General features: G+C 39.1%; 1 protein-coding gene across 5 annotated transcripts in view; it reads right to left on the bottom strand.

Moving 5' to 3' along the window:
• Nucleotides 1–1113: 1113 nt before the first annotated feature.
• Nucleotides 1114–14395, bottom strand: part of fgf13a (fibroblast growth factor 13a) — an 84167-nt gene continuing 70885 nt past the window's right edge. For 3 of the 5 annotated variants that reach the window (XM_077609865.1, XM_077609866.1, XM_077609862.1), the window contains 3 exons: nt 13116–13219; nt 6360–6558; nt 1114–2888 (listed from right to left, as the gene is read on the bottom strand). In XM_077609865.1, coding sequence (XP_077465991.1) covers nt 2752–2888; nt 6360–6558; nt 13116–13219 — 440 coding nt within the window. In that variant the 3' untranslated portion in view covers nt 1114–2751. The remainder of the gene's footprint in view (nt 2889–6359; nt 6559–13115; nt 13220–14395) is intronic. The other 2 variants (XM_077609864.1, XM_077609861.1) reach the window with 1 other exon arrangement.

The following is a 14395-nucleotide window of genomic DNA, read 5'->3' on the forward strand; positions in this document are numbered from 1 at the left end:
AGAAGGACAAAAAAAACCAGAAAGTCACACACATTAAAGCATACTCATAATTTACAGTGAACTGCGCATGTTTTTGGAATGTGGGAGGAAGCCTGGGTACACTATATGCAAACCACAACACTCACCATTGTGGGTGAGTAAACCGAATATAGAAATTCTCAGAAAACACTGCAATGCTTTTAGATGTCATGTTAAAGATTAATAAATCACCAACAGGGACATGATGTCTTTTTCATGTCTTCACCGAAATAAAAAAATAAAAAACATTTTGGTTTATTCTCTTTCCATACTTTCTTTTTGCATCCCATTTTGAGTGTTTTTTTTTAATTTATATTATCTGTCCACTTGGGGTACTAATCATGAACAAAATGGGCAATTAGTGAAAGTGCAATTCAACATGGGGACAGGTCGAACAGGAAGGAGCGAGCTGACCTTATTAATAAAATCCTACTTCCTCTTTGACATGTACTGTCTCTAAAACATCCCCCTTCTCTACTTACAAAATATTTTTTAGTAACACTCAAATGTAATTTTCCTAATTAAATTACTGGATAGGGAGTAAGCAATTCTGTCGCTTAGAGACGTTATTGCAATAAATTGCAAAAAGGTTCAATTGCCTAAACGGCAGAAAACACAAGGTCGAGCTTCGGGAATAAGTTAGCAGAAATTCTAAATAGTCGGGCTTACAAACAATATTTTTCATGTTGCCAGGTTATAACACTTTAACAATGGTTTCAAGACGTGTACTGCACTGTTACTGCAAGTTTTTAATGAGAGCTTTATTGAGTCAGCAGAGATTATTTTAACTTTAAGGTCAACCGTTAGTAAATCCATTCATCTGAAAGTACTCTGGGAGGTAGGGTTTCTATATGAATTAATTCTAAAATGTGAATAGTACAGAGAGGTAACTCAAACCTTTGATAAAGTGGATGAACCTTCTTTAGCAACAAAATCCCCCAAAATGTAACAGATTCCAAAGAGTTTCATGTCCCTCTCACTGTATTTGATAAGCAGTCTTAAATATACACGTCTGTGGACAAAACAAACACAAGCTATCTGAAAATAGAACCTGGACTGTGAAATGTATACATGTAGGGGAAATAAATAGGAAACAGCAACACATTTTAAAAGTATATCTTAATATAAACCTTTTATTCAGTGCATTTTTGTGTATACAACAAATAATAAACAACTGGAAGTTGTCAGGCATCCTGGATGTTTGCCTGCATAATGTTGTTTAAGTTTATCCTGGTAGCTTGGAACATAGGATCCAACATGGGTTAATTACATACAGCCTACATCATGCAGCTCTAGACCAGAAGTCCTCTGCCCTCCCATGCAACAAATAGATTCACCTAATAAAAATCTCAAAGGGAACCCAGAACAAAAAGTTCCGCAAAAAGCACGTACCAGAAAGAAGTCATACTGCGCTTCAATAGACACAAAAGTATCCTATTTTGTACATCATTGTGTTTGTACATGCCCTGTGCAAGAGAGGAGATAAGTAAGTTTATGAAGCCCACCCCACCCTTTGTTTTCATTCATTTTTTTAAATACTTATACAAATATGACATCCCTATAAAATGTTAAGCCACCTAAAAGTCCACAGTATTCTTTTTTTGTTTGTTTTAATTATAGAAAATATCACCACAACAAGTTACTCAAACATATAACGAGCATCCTGGGAAGCCATATTTCTATTATCGGTCAGAATAAGTCGACCAAAAAGGATGACAAGAAGGTGGAGTTATGACACGAGCACGGAGGAAACAAACCACAGAGACGAGAGACAGACTATATGACAGAACAAGAGATAGGGTGAGGCCATTTGGTACCACGGCCGTCGAGCGGATCCTCTCGAAGAACATCGGACACTCCAGTTTGACTGACATCATCATTTCCTCTGCTGTGTTCATCAAAAATGTACATTAGGGTAAGAAAAAAAATCAAGCAATGCCTTCAAACTGGCTTCCTTGGCTTAAAGGGACACTCTTTCGTTCGGTCTTTGGTTTGCTGGAACCCCATTGCGACCAAAATACTAAATAATGGCGAATGTAAGACAACAAGAGGGGACAGACAAAAACTGGTAGTTCAACCAAACGAAAGGTTCTTGGCTAATTCTGAAATTAGCGGAAAGAAGGACATCTGTGGCATCTCTTAGAAGGGAAATAAAGTTAAAAGAGCTTCTACGCTTGGACCTCGCGTTAGGCCTGATGAGCGTAGGCTTGCTTTCCCGATGCATGTGTGCTAGGACGAAAGGAGAGCTACAGTCCGGAACAAGATCAGGTCGTGCCGGGGAGTTTATAGGCTTTGAATTCACAGAAGCATGGATGACAGAGATCAAGGCTTGTACTGTACCCCTGCAGCCTCTAAGACCCACATCTGTTGCCCTGAATGCCCACTAACTCACATCCTGTCCCTGTCAGACAGACGCACAAGTGCTCGGGGTTGAGATGACCTCAGAACTGTTAGTGTGCACAGAAAATGAGAAAATCATCAGCCAAAAAATGAGCTAAGAGTTGAATGAATGGATAGTAAATCAGCCACAAATTTGTTTCCAGACTACTTAATGATGTGTGTTGAAAATCATGATAAATGCCTGTTTGTTTTTTAATTGGAGCTATTGATGATTTCTATGTGTTAATGTGTAGTATTTTTGCAGCAAGTGCCGAACCGCTGATACAAAAAAGGGTCTGCTTGGATTCGCGCTCTGCTGGAGGTAAGGTTTCAAGGTTGAGTCAGTCCGATGGGCTACGTCGACTCGTTCTGGCTCACAGCTTTGCCGCCGTTCAGCATGGCCGAGGCGCTCCGACTCTTGGTAGGCGTGCCGCTACCAGAGCGGGAAAATTCCGTTAGGTCGTGGAGGGATGGCTCTCTGTACATCGCCACTGTGGGAAGGAAAGAGTGGCGGATCAGAAAACGAATGTGATGTCACAAATTATTGTATATAGTATGCTTTTCATTTATATTACTGTAACTTGAAGTTCATGCAATATTTACAGGAATATGACCTAACCATACGATACAGTTTAATTTTCCGGGCGCTATCCCAGCCAACTGTAGGCAGTAGGCAGGGGACACCCTGAATTGTTTGCCAATCATTTGCAGGGCACATCCGAGAGCAAAAGGAGACGGATGACCAATCACGTTCACACTAATACCTAGAGAAAATTTAGAGGGGCCTCCAACTGGAACTAAAGGACCGCAGTGAGTGCAGGTTTTCATTCAAACCGAACAAAAGACCTTTTGGAAGTGTGATCAGTTGATTGCAGTCAGGTGTTACTTATCTTAAAAGACACCTAATTGATTAAAGTTAAACTGTCGGCACTGGATCTGTTGGAACACAGACCAGGACCCACTGCAGACCTTTGCGTAATCGATTTGAGACCCCTGTCTTAGACTGTTCAACCAGCTTATTATGCATGTTTTTGGGACGTGGGAGAAAACCAGAGTACCTGGAGAAAACCCACGCAGGTATGGGGAGAACATGCAAACTCCACACGGGAAGGTAGGCACCCACTTGGGATTGAACCTTCGAGCTCAGAACAGTGACAGTGCTAACCACTCTTTTCGCCGTGCCACCGACAGCAAACTCATTAGAGTGTGCACAGTGGGGTTCACAGTGACTGCGCGAGAGACGAGGACGGCTTCAGTTTTTGAAGCAAAAATCTGTCAACTGTTCCCAAAGATTTTACTGTCCTAATGAAACATTTCTAAATGTGGTTATTGTGGTGGGTAGGCAGTTGCAACAGAAAAAACTAATTGAAACCTACTGCTCAAAGGTTAACCCTAAAACTAAAGTCAAATTTGAAATCAAATAAAATCTCTGACCTAAACTAAACCTGAAAACAAACTAACAGAGCCAGAGCAAAAGCATAAACTAAACAATACACTTTAAGTCTTACACGGAAACCAATCACGTACACATCCCTTAATAAAAGCTAAAATCTAAAAACACTACTTCAAGCCAAAACTAAATGGAAACATTTGGTAAACAAACAAAAAAAATACAACATTACTTCACACTAATAGCTACTCCAATGATTCATAAAATGAATCATAATGTCTGTGCAGGAACAGATGCAAGGAGCTCAGAGTGGGTCCTGCATGAAGTGACTTGCTGCAAAGTGCTGAATCAAGACATCACAGCAGATCAAGTTGGGGCTGCACTTAAAAACAAATCCTATATTCACAGCCTTGCATTACAAATTCAGCACTTGCATGTTCTTTGCCTTTGCTGTGTTTGCAGCATTTTCCCAATTTGCATCTCAGCAGCCACTTCAGACCAAATCGCTGTAATCTTGAGGTCCGCAGTATTTGGTTTCAGGATGTTGTCATCCTTCTGCCTGAAATGCTATTTGATGTTTGTCCCACAGGCATGCCAAGGCGGAAACAGCAGACACACTCCTTCACAAACTTCACTTAGCCCAGCATTTTTGAGAGCAGTAGTTGCAGTGATCCAGTGTAGGCATTTTTCTCGAACTGACAATGGATGCACTCTTTTTAGCTAAAGCAATGGTAAAATGGTGACAACTGACCTCACAGCACATACATCGCAAAAACTATTAATTGAAAAAACTTTGACAATGTAGAAACAACATTAATCATGATGCCATCTCTGCCATGTAGGTTTATCTTCGTCAACTGGAATATATACAATTGGTACGGTTGGTATGTATGAAAGAATGCCTTGACCAAACCATTATAATGACAACTATAAACTAGCTGGCTGGCTGGATAGACAGACAAATGACTATAGACGGATGAATAAACAGATTGAAAGTTGGAAAAATGAAGGCTCTTTACACTTCGACAGAGTGTCACGATGGTGGAATGAATGGAGTGGATAAGCAATGTTACATCAAAACAGAAGTTCATCTAATCCTCTAAATTATCATTTTGCCTTGATGATTGCTCTCACAAAACATCCTCCACACATTTTTTTCTGATTTTATCAGAAATGTTTCTGGAAAACTAAGGCTTTCCTGGCTGCTTTCGCAAGACCAGAAAATGTCAATAGTCAACTTGACTTTACTGGTAAAATAACAGTCTATTCTTTCTTTATTATTGTAGATTGGGCAAGTTTGTTGAACACATTGGCTGCCAGGGATGGTGGTAGATGTCCAATCCATCTGCCATGCCAGTTCAAATGGATATGATGTTGATTACACTGTCACTGGGAACAAATGAGTTAATGAAGAGTCCAACTGGTGGCCAGTCAGAAGACCTTTAACATAAATATAGAATGAGTGGATTCCAAAGAAGAGAAGAGTATCTTAGGGGGTGCTGTCAGCAACTATTCTTAATTCATTGGTTCCCTGAAACTGCAAATCCACTGAATTTTTACCAGCTCTTGCCACAAATTCCATTTTGTATTTGTTTATCTTCTTAGGTTGTAAACAAACTGCAGAGACTACCAGGAATTACATTCATATTACAGAAACTATCTTCAAATCATAATTATACATTTCATCTTCCTGAAGATTGAGACTATGAAATAGATCCATGCTTTCCTCACACCCTATTGTGTTCTTTTACTCACGTTATCTATCAAACTAAAGCAAGACAATCATGGTGTAGTTATTGATTTCTATTTGAAAGCCCCTGGAAGATGGGTTAAATGGAAGTGAGAAGCTATTACAGAGGTCTCAAGTGGCCTCACACACACACACTAAATGAGAAGCCAACCAGGGGAGATTGATCAAGGCCACAGACATGGAAGCAACATCGAAAAGTAAATTTAACTTTTACAGTGAGGGTGACAGGACTGCTTATTTCAGAAGGATTTAGTAGTTGATTTATGACATGTGGGGACCAATAAAATCAATCTTTAAGCTTAGGATAACAGGAGGGCATTCAATCAATATACAAATTTCTTAATGATTTTGTAAAGGGATTTACTTTGGTTTATGGATTCATTTGTAGCATAAATAAGACTGCGGACATATATCCACCTCACTTTGCTATCTGATATTTGAACACATTGTTGATATTACATGGGCATTTGTAGGATACATATGGCTCAATTTATCATATTGTGAAAATTATTCCAGTGCTGTGTCATGTTTGTGGAGTAGTGTCGGTCCCTTTCTAAACATAACAATAAATCTCTGCCTATTCATGAGCAGGATTTACCCCAGTGCCCAGAAACTATGTTGAAGCAAGTTGTAGAGCTTCCTTTAGTAATGCTTTGCGGCATCTTAAGCCACTTTACAAACAAACCTTCATAGTGTAATTTATTTTGGATTATTAAAATCTGACTTTCAACAAAAGAAGGAGACTGCGATGAATGGGAAATGTAACCATTTTCACACTGCACAAAAAGTCAGGCAAAACAAAGTGCAAGCAGATGTTCTCACCTTTTAGAGGTTTTGGAAGGAAGTGGGCCGCCGGCTTGTTTTTCTTGACATGGTTGCCCTTCATGATTTCTCCCTCCTTGTTCAGACCGAGGTACCAGCCCCTGCCTGACTGCTGCTGGCGGTATATCATGGAGGAGTACGTCACATAGTAGTTCTCGAACACTGACTCCTTGAATTTGCATTCTGGCGTGAAGTGTTCCTGGAGAAGGAAAAGCAGCACCATTTTCAAGCCCGTAGAAACACACAATTTGAAAAGCAATCAGTTGCAATTGTACTGAATTGTGCAATATCATGCAATGGACACGCACATTTTCATTAAAGCTATTGCCTCTTGAATATTTCTACAAATTGCCAAAAATAATGTAGCATTCTGAATCCCAGACAACAGAGATGGCACAGATGAACATTAATAAAACATACAGTGGAGATAATGACCATATTCTCATTTCTGCTCCAAGCTGTTAATTATTCATGGGTTTCTTCATTATGATTCAGGACCAGTGAATTTCAGGTTATGATCATTTATCTTCATCTGGCAATTCCATGTCTTCTTACAAACCCAAATATTATTTGGAATAATAATTAGAGGTGTTGCTATTCTCATTTGACATAATAAAGACCCCCTAGCTTGAATACCATTCATTCATTCATCTTCCGTACCACACATCCTATTAGGGGTTGCCGTAGCCTCTACCAGCTTACTTTGGTCAAAAGCAGACTACACTCAAAACACCAGGTAGCCGTAGCACACAAAGAGAGACAAACGACCATTCGCATTCACAATTATACCTCCACCAGCGAGAATCAAGCCTGCCCACACTGAAGTCAGGCGATTGAACCACTGCACCATCAGGCAGCGCTTGAGTATCAACAGAACAGAAGTTTTGACTCAAAAACAAAATATATGAAGAGGTTATAAAACATCTAAAAAAGATTAAGATCATTTAACTAATTTAAAGCAGCCACCGGATGGTGCATCCGTTCCTCCACTTGACTTTGGTGCGAGCAGTTTGGGTTCAGACATTGTTCTAACCCTGAAAAGAGGAACCTTTTCTCAAAATCACACATTAGTTGAAGATAAACAACATAATACAATATTTGGTCATATTCATTCATATAGGTGGAACATATGAACACGTTTGTATATCTTAAGCTGTTAGATGTTTGCAAAAAATTAAAGGGTTTGCTTTTGATCGCTAAATCTCTTAATCTTCCCAGTCCCCCAAAAAATAACAATTAGCACTTGGGATTTGCCCGATCAGAAAATGTGATCGGAAATCGGGCTCAATAATATCATTATAAAAGATCGGAATCGGGTGAAAAAGATTAGGTTTTTAAAATGTATTTATTTATTTCTGTTTTTAAGTATTGACTCGTTGGCTGCCAGCGGACAATCCCTGACAGTCCCCCAGTCAAATTGTATTAGACATATATCTTTGCCAATGGCAGTTAAACATGATTACTCAATGCAAGCCTTCCCAATTCAAATAAATATAATGATTATCTTTGTCAATGGCAGTGAATGAGTGAAGGGACAGGAGCAACAAAATAATTGAGTAGTATAAAAATTGGAGGTGTCCAGATCCAGTCACCTGTTTGGAAATCAGGTCCAAGAACATTATGTTTATAAGATAAGATTTTTTTTACATAAACAAGGGTATAAGGATATCGTCAAAATAAACAAAAAAGTGTTTTGTACTACGCAAGCAGAGAGATCGGAATCAAATGGTAAAGACCTGTTTTTTTATTTTGTTTTTTTTAATAGCTACTAAACCAGAAAAAAATCAAGATATACAAGGATAGTTATCAACAGACCCTCAAAAATTAGGTTACACAGACTTGAACCCAGGGGCAAAAATATGTGGTAAGGCCAAATCTGTGCCATAAACTCAATTAATACATTGGCAAATAGACAAATAGATATTACATAAAGTCTTGTAAACCACAACACAAGACAATTAAGAAATAAATCACATACTTATTAAAGTGTTTTTTCAACGTGCATTCTTGGGAAAGGATACATTTTTGCGCAGTATGGATCTCGCCAAAATCCAGCTCTATATAGAGTACCTTGTGGCAACAAAACTAAACATATGTTTCAAGGTTGATGCTTTCACTGTGTTAATGTTGCCAAGTTTTAACAACAGCAGTATTGCACTCACACAAAAACAGACCACTTCATAATTTACAAGCAAGAATAGAGTATAGAAGTCGCCTTATATAGTGGGTATTAACAGGACTGCCCTTGTATGACACCCTAGGAAATCAGGTGTGTCTAAAGACTTTGGACAAACTATAGTAAGGGGCAAAGCAGAAAGAATAATTCATCTATAGAACATATTAGAGAGGAAAATAGCTTTTATAAATGATTAACTTGGACTTGTGTTCTCCCGAGGCTTGTGAGGGTTTTCTCCGGGTACTTCAGTTTAATCCCACATACCCAAAACATGCAGGGTAGGTTGGTTGAACTAAATTCCCCCTAGGTATGAGTGTGAGGGTGAATGGTTGTCCATCTCCAGCACCCCATCCCTGACCCTTGTGAGGATAAGGGGTTCAGAAAATGAATGAGTGAATGAATGAATGAAAAATGAGAGGCTTTGTATAAGACAACGTTGTTTAGGTATAATTAATGTCATATTCGTAATGCCTTCGTTGTTTCTCAAAACCATCAAATCCTGGTGAGAAACATTACTCTTTGAGATTGGTGGATTCTTCACTGTCATGCAAAAGAGTGTCGGTTGGAAGCATAGCAAAAAAGGGCAGCTCCGCTCTCGAGCCAATAGAGCAACTCTATTAATTAGCTTAGGTGGATTTGGCTGCTTTTATTCAGCGTGGCAGAAAAAAATAGGTGGCTACTGATAATCAGGTCCATATCTGGACCCAATATGCGCCAGGATGATTTTGATTTCAAATCGCAGATGGACCACGATATACAGAAAGGATGAGGTTCTTTTGAACTTAAACAAGCAGCGTTACTTGCATCATCTCTTTCCAGTTGAAGTGTAATTCGCTGTAAGAAAGAAAAAATACTCCATCTCACTAAAATTATCGCCATATTGAATTGAATTTGTATTTAAAGCAGAGCAGACTTGTGGCAAAGTGATTAGCGTGTGGGCCTCACAGTTCTGGGATCGAGGTCGCACTCTCTGGTGGGCTTACTGCCATAATGGCGGATATCAGATACAGTATATTTAAACTGGTATGGGGACGGCCGGGTTAGCGCATCGGCCTCACACCTCTGCGGTCCTGTGTTCAAATCCAGGTCACGTCCACCTGTGTGGAGCTTGCATGTTCTCCCCGGGCCTGCGTGGGTTTTCTCTGGGGTACTCCGGTTTCCTCCCACATTCCCCCAAAAAATATGCATGGTAGGATAATTGGACACTCTAAATTGCCCCTAGGTATGGGTGTGAGTGTGCATGGTTGTCCGTTTCCTTGTGCCCTGCGATCGGCTGGCCACCGATTTAGGATGTCCCCCGCCTCTGGCCCGGAGTCAGCTGGCATAGGCTCCAGCACCCCCCGTGACCCTAATGAGGATAAAGTGGTTCACAAAATGAGATGAGATGAGAGAAACTGGTATGGCTTACATTGAGTGCTTCACTCCCATTGACAGTATCCATCTTTCCCTGGCAACCTTTCCAGGTCAAAGTGGATTGGAAATATAGCACTGTCAATGGCAGCCATAGTATCATAGGTCCAGACCTATATGAAAAAAGCTACCAAGTCCATTGAGATTATGGTGTTTTATGGAAAACATTTAAAACACTAGACCCTACACTAAATTTCAGTAATATTAGTCATTCTTACAGAGGATAAAGAATATCCACCTTGGAGTATAAACTAACCACCTTATCATCTTACCGGTGGTGTCCCAGATATTTCAGAGCAATAACGGTTCCCCGGAGACTGTAAAACTGATGAAATTTGTTACATTGACTGAGGTTGCTATTATGTGTCAGCATTAAGCTAACTGGCTCCATAGGAAGTAAGTACGTACAGTTGTTTTTAACAGAACTTATAAAGGTTTTTGTCACAGGACTGAATAAGCACTCAGGACTTTTAAATAATTTGTTTGTAGCTACTGACACTTGGATGAAGCTATTTTTGTTCTTTAAAACCCTACAGATGCTTCCAACACAGTGGCTCTTTTTCATTAACACCCCACAGCAGACTTACAGTATGACTCACACTAAGCCAATTACAATATCACTTTCCGTTGCTTTTCCTTTTCCAGCCCTACTCCAACACACAATTAGCATTTACCAGGCAACAGTTAAGTAGATGCACTGGTCCTGTCAAGGAAACACTATCAATTATAATCCACTCCAAGATTGCGTTATGTTGGTTTCTGGGGAATAATCACCACCTGCTAATTTTTTCCTGAGCCAATCGGAGAAAGAAGAAATACTTGCATATTGGATTTGATCTCCTTGGAGGAGATATCGGCTGCTTGGCTGATCTTTCGTAACGCGAGACAAATCGATGCCGAGCAATGCCCCATGTGCATTTGGCTGCCAGATACGGGATAAAATGACACCAATCACACCATTGGAATCAGCACTGTGCAATTCAAGACAAACAGCCAAGGATTACCATAGCTAGGTCTGTTTTTTTTCCTCCAATTCTCTTTCTGGAGAGTAGTGGATTTGGAGGGAAGTGTAGTGAGGAAAAACAAATACCTACACATCCACAATACACATTCAAGCCAACACACGCATAAATGACACAGCTCACTGGGGAGGAACGTGACTGCAATGGTTATTTACTGAAAGTATTGCGCTTGCATGGTTGGAAACGCATGAATGTGAATAAAGTACATATTTAACGGGAGGGAAACACAAAGCCAGACTACTTAAACACAAAATCATGTACTCTTTTCTTTGGAATTAAGGCTTAGGAAGGTAAATATTTGAAAAAGTGACTGTATAAATCAAAGCCATTTTCAATGTAAGAGAAATTTATTGAAAATAAAAAGACAGCGTACAAATGAAAAAAAAATCTTCCACTGCACAGTGAAGCCAACAGCAGCAGATAAGTCACTTAACCCTTTATAGGTCTGTAAGAGGGTTTTTTTGTGCACTGTAAAGAGTTTATCCCTAAATTTACCACTTACTCAAATGTTTTCAGTTGCAAATCACTGGATCAAACTCATATTCAGACTTGATGAATAATGAGCCGTGCAAACAGGCAACGGCGAAGAGTGCCAATTTAGAGAGCTTTTTAATCAGGTTCTCATTCTATCCAGACGAGACATAGGCTTTGGTGGGTCAGTATAATTGAAATTTGACAAGAATCCAATAGCACCTTTGCCAAAGTAGCAAAAAATGTAGAGAGTACAGTATAATAGTGAAATACATATTAATTGCTACCTCTTCACCCACACATTGACGCTCATGGATGAATATATTTTCACTGGTGCATTCTGCCTCACCCACACAAGTACTCCTCTCAATGATCATGTTCTCACACATCCGTGCTCTTTTTACTTAATGTAAGCACCTATATGTGTCAAACATTCCTATAGAATGAGACACTACCATCTGTCTGTACTGAATAATGTCACATTTTAGTATTGAAGATCATAATGTCTAGATAGGCATTTTTTTACTTTGTGAGTAGGTAGTAAATTAGAACAAGTAGAAAGATGTTTCTACATTGTGATATCCTGTTTTTGGTGTTTTTTCGGAGAGTGGGAACGGATTAATTTGTATTTAGTTCATTCCTATGGGAAAAGTTGATTTGAAATACGAGTAAATTGACATACGAGCTTGGTCCCGGATCTCAAGGTATTGCTGTATAAACAAAAACGGAACAAAATCAGAAGAAAATTATAATCTAGCACAGAATTTGATCCTCATCGCATTCATCTTCAATTATGCTTCATATGTTGTTTTATTGGACACCCTCAGCAAATACTATGGAATATCCCTCAGTTGGAGACGGCACCTCCTGGAGTGCTGATATATAAATAGAGCTTCTAAATTTATGTTCAGATAAAGTAGTCTATAGCAATTACCATGATATTTTCCCCATAGGTGCACTAATTTGTCAAGCTACCGCTCACAATCGTAAAGCTGTTCATAAAAGTACTGTAGTGTCATCAGCTCGCAGATGCTTTACAGTAGCTTGGCTTTAATTGCTTTTCTTGTACAACATTTAACTTTTGAGTTAAAGTGGATCTAACAAAACGACTGCTCAGAGCAAATTTAAACTACAATGTGTTTCATTGCATTTACACGAAAGAGTGAGTAGGTCAGAAACCCGGAGGCAATTATTTCCTGGGAACGGAATGAAAACAAGATTGACTGAAATTGTTTGTTTGAATAAGGATTAACGCTGTCAAGTTAGGCCTTTAGTTGAGTACAACAATCTTTACTAATTTGACTATGGGGATTGTCTGTTAAGTGCATGTTTTTGTCTCGTCCACGTGCCCCTCGGGTGCTCATCCCGCCAGCCTGATGTGCTTCTCAGTGGCCTGCAACTGATTTATTCATAGGGCCACACGTTTAATTAAAAATATAGACTGAGGTGGAACTTGACAGCAAACCGTTTTTTTTTGTGAATTACCTAGTGTCAAGTACGAATTTGTTTCTAACAAATGCTAATCCCATTAACATTTAAACAAGTTTAGGTTAGATTGGGTGGCTCCGTGAAGTTGACTGTAAAAATTGTCCATGCGTACATACGAGCTATAATGTCCTTGAACACAAATGTACGCAGTCGTTTGCCAACGTTTACTGACTAAAGCAAAATGCTCACCGATGTGTACAGGTAGCCCTCACTGTTCATAGCCAGGTAGAGTTTGGTCTGCACGCCCTGGATGGCCACCACTCGCAGACCCACCGGAATAAGGTTGAACATGGCTGAAAAGAAACATGAAAAAGCAATTAGTGCACATCTGATGGGCTGAATGATTGAGATCAATGCACAATAACTATGTTTGGTGCAAGTCTGATGGGCTTAATAGTTGAGATCAATGCACAATGGATAAGTTTGGAATTCAGGTGTAATATGAAATGGAGTTTGTCATGCGATTTATTTATGGCCACATTTCAGGTTTAATATAATTCAATGTTCTAAGGTCAATACAGTGAGATTTCTAAACATTTATTTATTAAAGTAATTTAACTACTTTATTTAGGCGGCATCTTGGTCGTGTGGTGTGTTAGCATGTCCGCTTCACAATTCTGAAATCGAGGATTGAATCCCCAGTGGATATCCGATCTTTCTGTGTGGAGTTTGCATGTTCTCCCCATCTCTGCGTATTTTTTTCTCTGGGTACCACGTTCAATATACATGCATGGAATGTTTTTCGGAGATTATCGACTCGGTCACGCTATCTCCAGTAAAAAATGCAACCTGTAGCCGTTGCCCGGTGCTCGTAGATATTTTTACGCAAGGGACATGCAGCGAGAAAGACAGAGCGATGTTGTTCTCATAAGCAGCATCTCGAATACCACCCGGACGGCCGCATTGGGAACCCTCTCGTATGCTTGTATTTCAAATTTGTCTCGTATCTCAAAGCAAAAATTTGCTTGGAAGTTTCATTGCATCCTTTTTCGAATGTCAAGGTATTTCATATAGGTATCTTCAAGGTATATATATATATATATATATATATATATATATATATATATATATATATATAGTAATAGGGCAGAGATCCTTTTGACTGCATAGACATTTTCTACAACAATTTGGAATTAGATTAGATAATGACCTTTTTTGTCCCATTTGTTTACTTGTAGTCATATTTGATGTATATTCTAATAGAACTCTGTAGTTTCCTCTAAAAAACTTTTTGGCTTTATTTTTATTGAACATCACAACATAAACAATCGCTGAGAAAATACAGTGTACTTCCGAAATTAATTGGCTCCAGAAGTTTTTTCATAACTTGGACATTTTTTTGTATCTCCGTTTGTTTATTTCATTCCATCATGTACGTTAACTTTTCTTTGACTTGACATTTTAAAATATCGGCTGCCAAGTGAACAGAGCATGTCCTAACACAAAAACAATCTTCTTTCGCAGTTTAG

The sequence above is a fragment of the Stigmatopora argus genome, chromosome 9, assembly GCF_051989625.1.
Source record: "Stigmatopora argus isolate UIUO_Sarg chromosome 9, RoL_Sarg_1.0, whole genome shotgun sequence".
In the NCBI taxonomy this organism is placed as follows: Eukaryota; Metazoa; Chordata; class Actinopteri; order Syngnathiformes; family Syngnathidae; genus Stigmatopora; species Stigmatopora argus.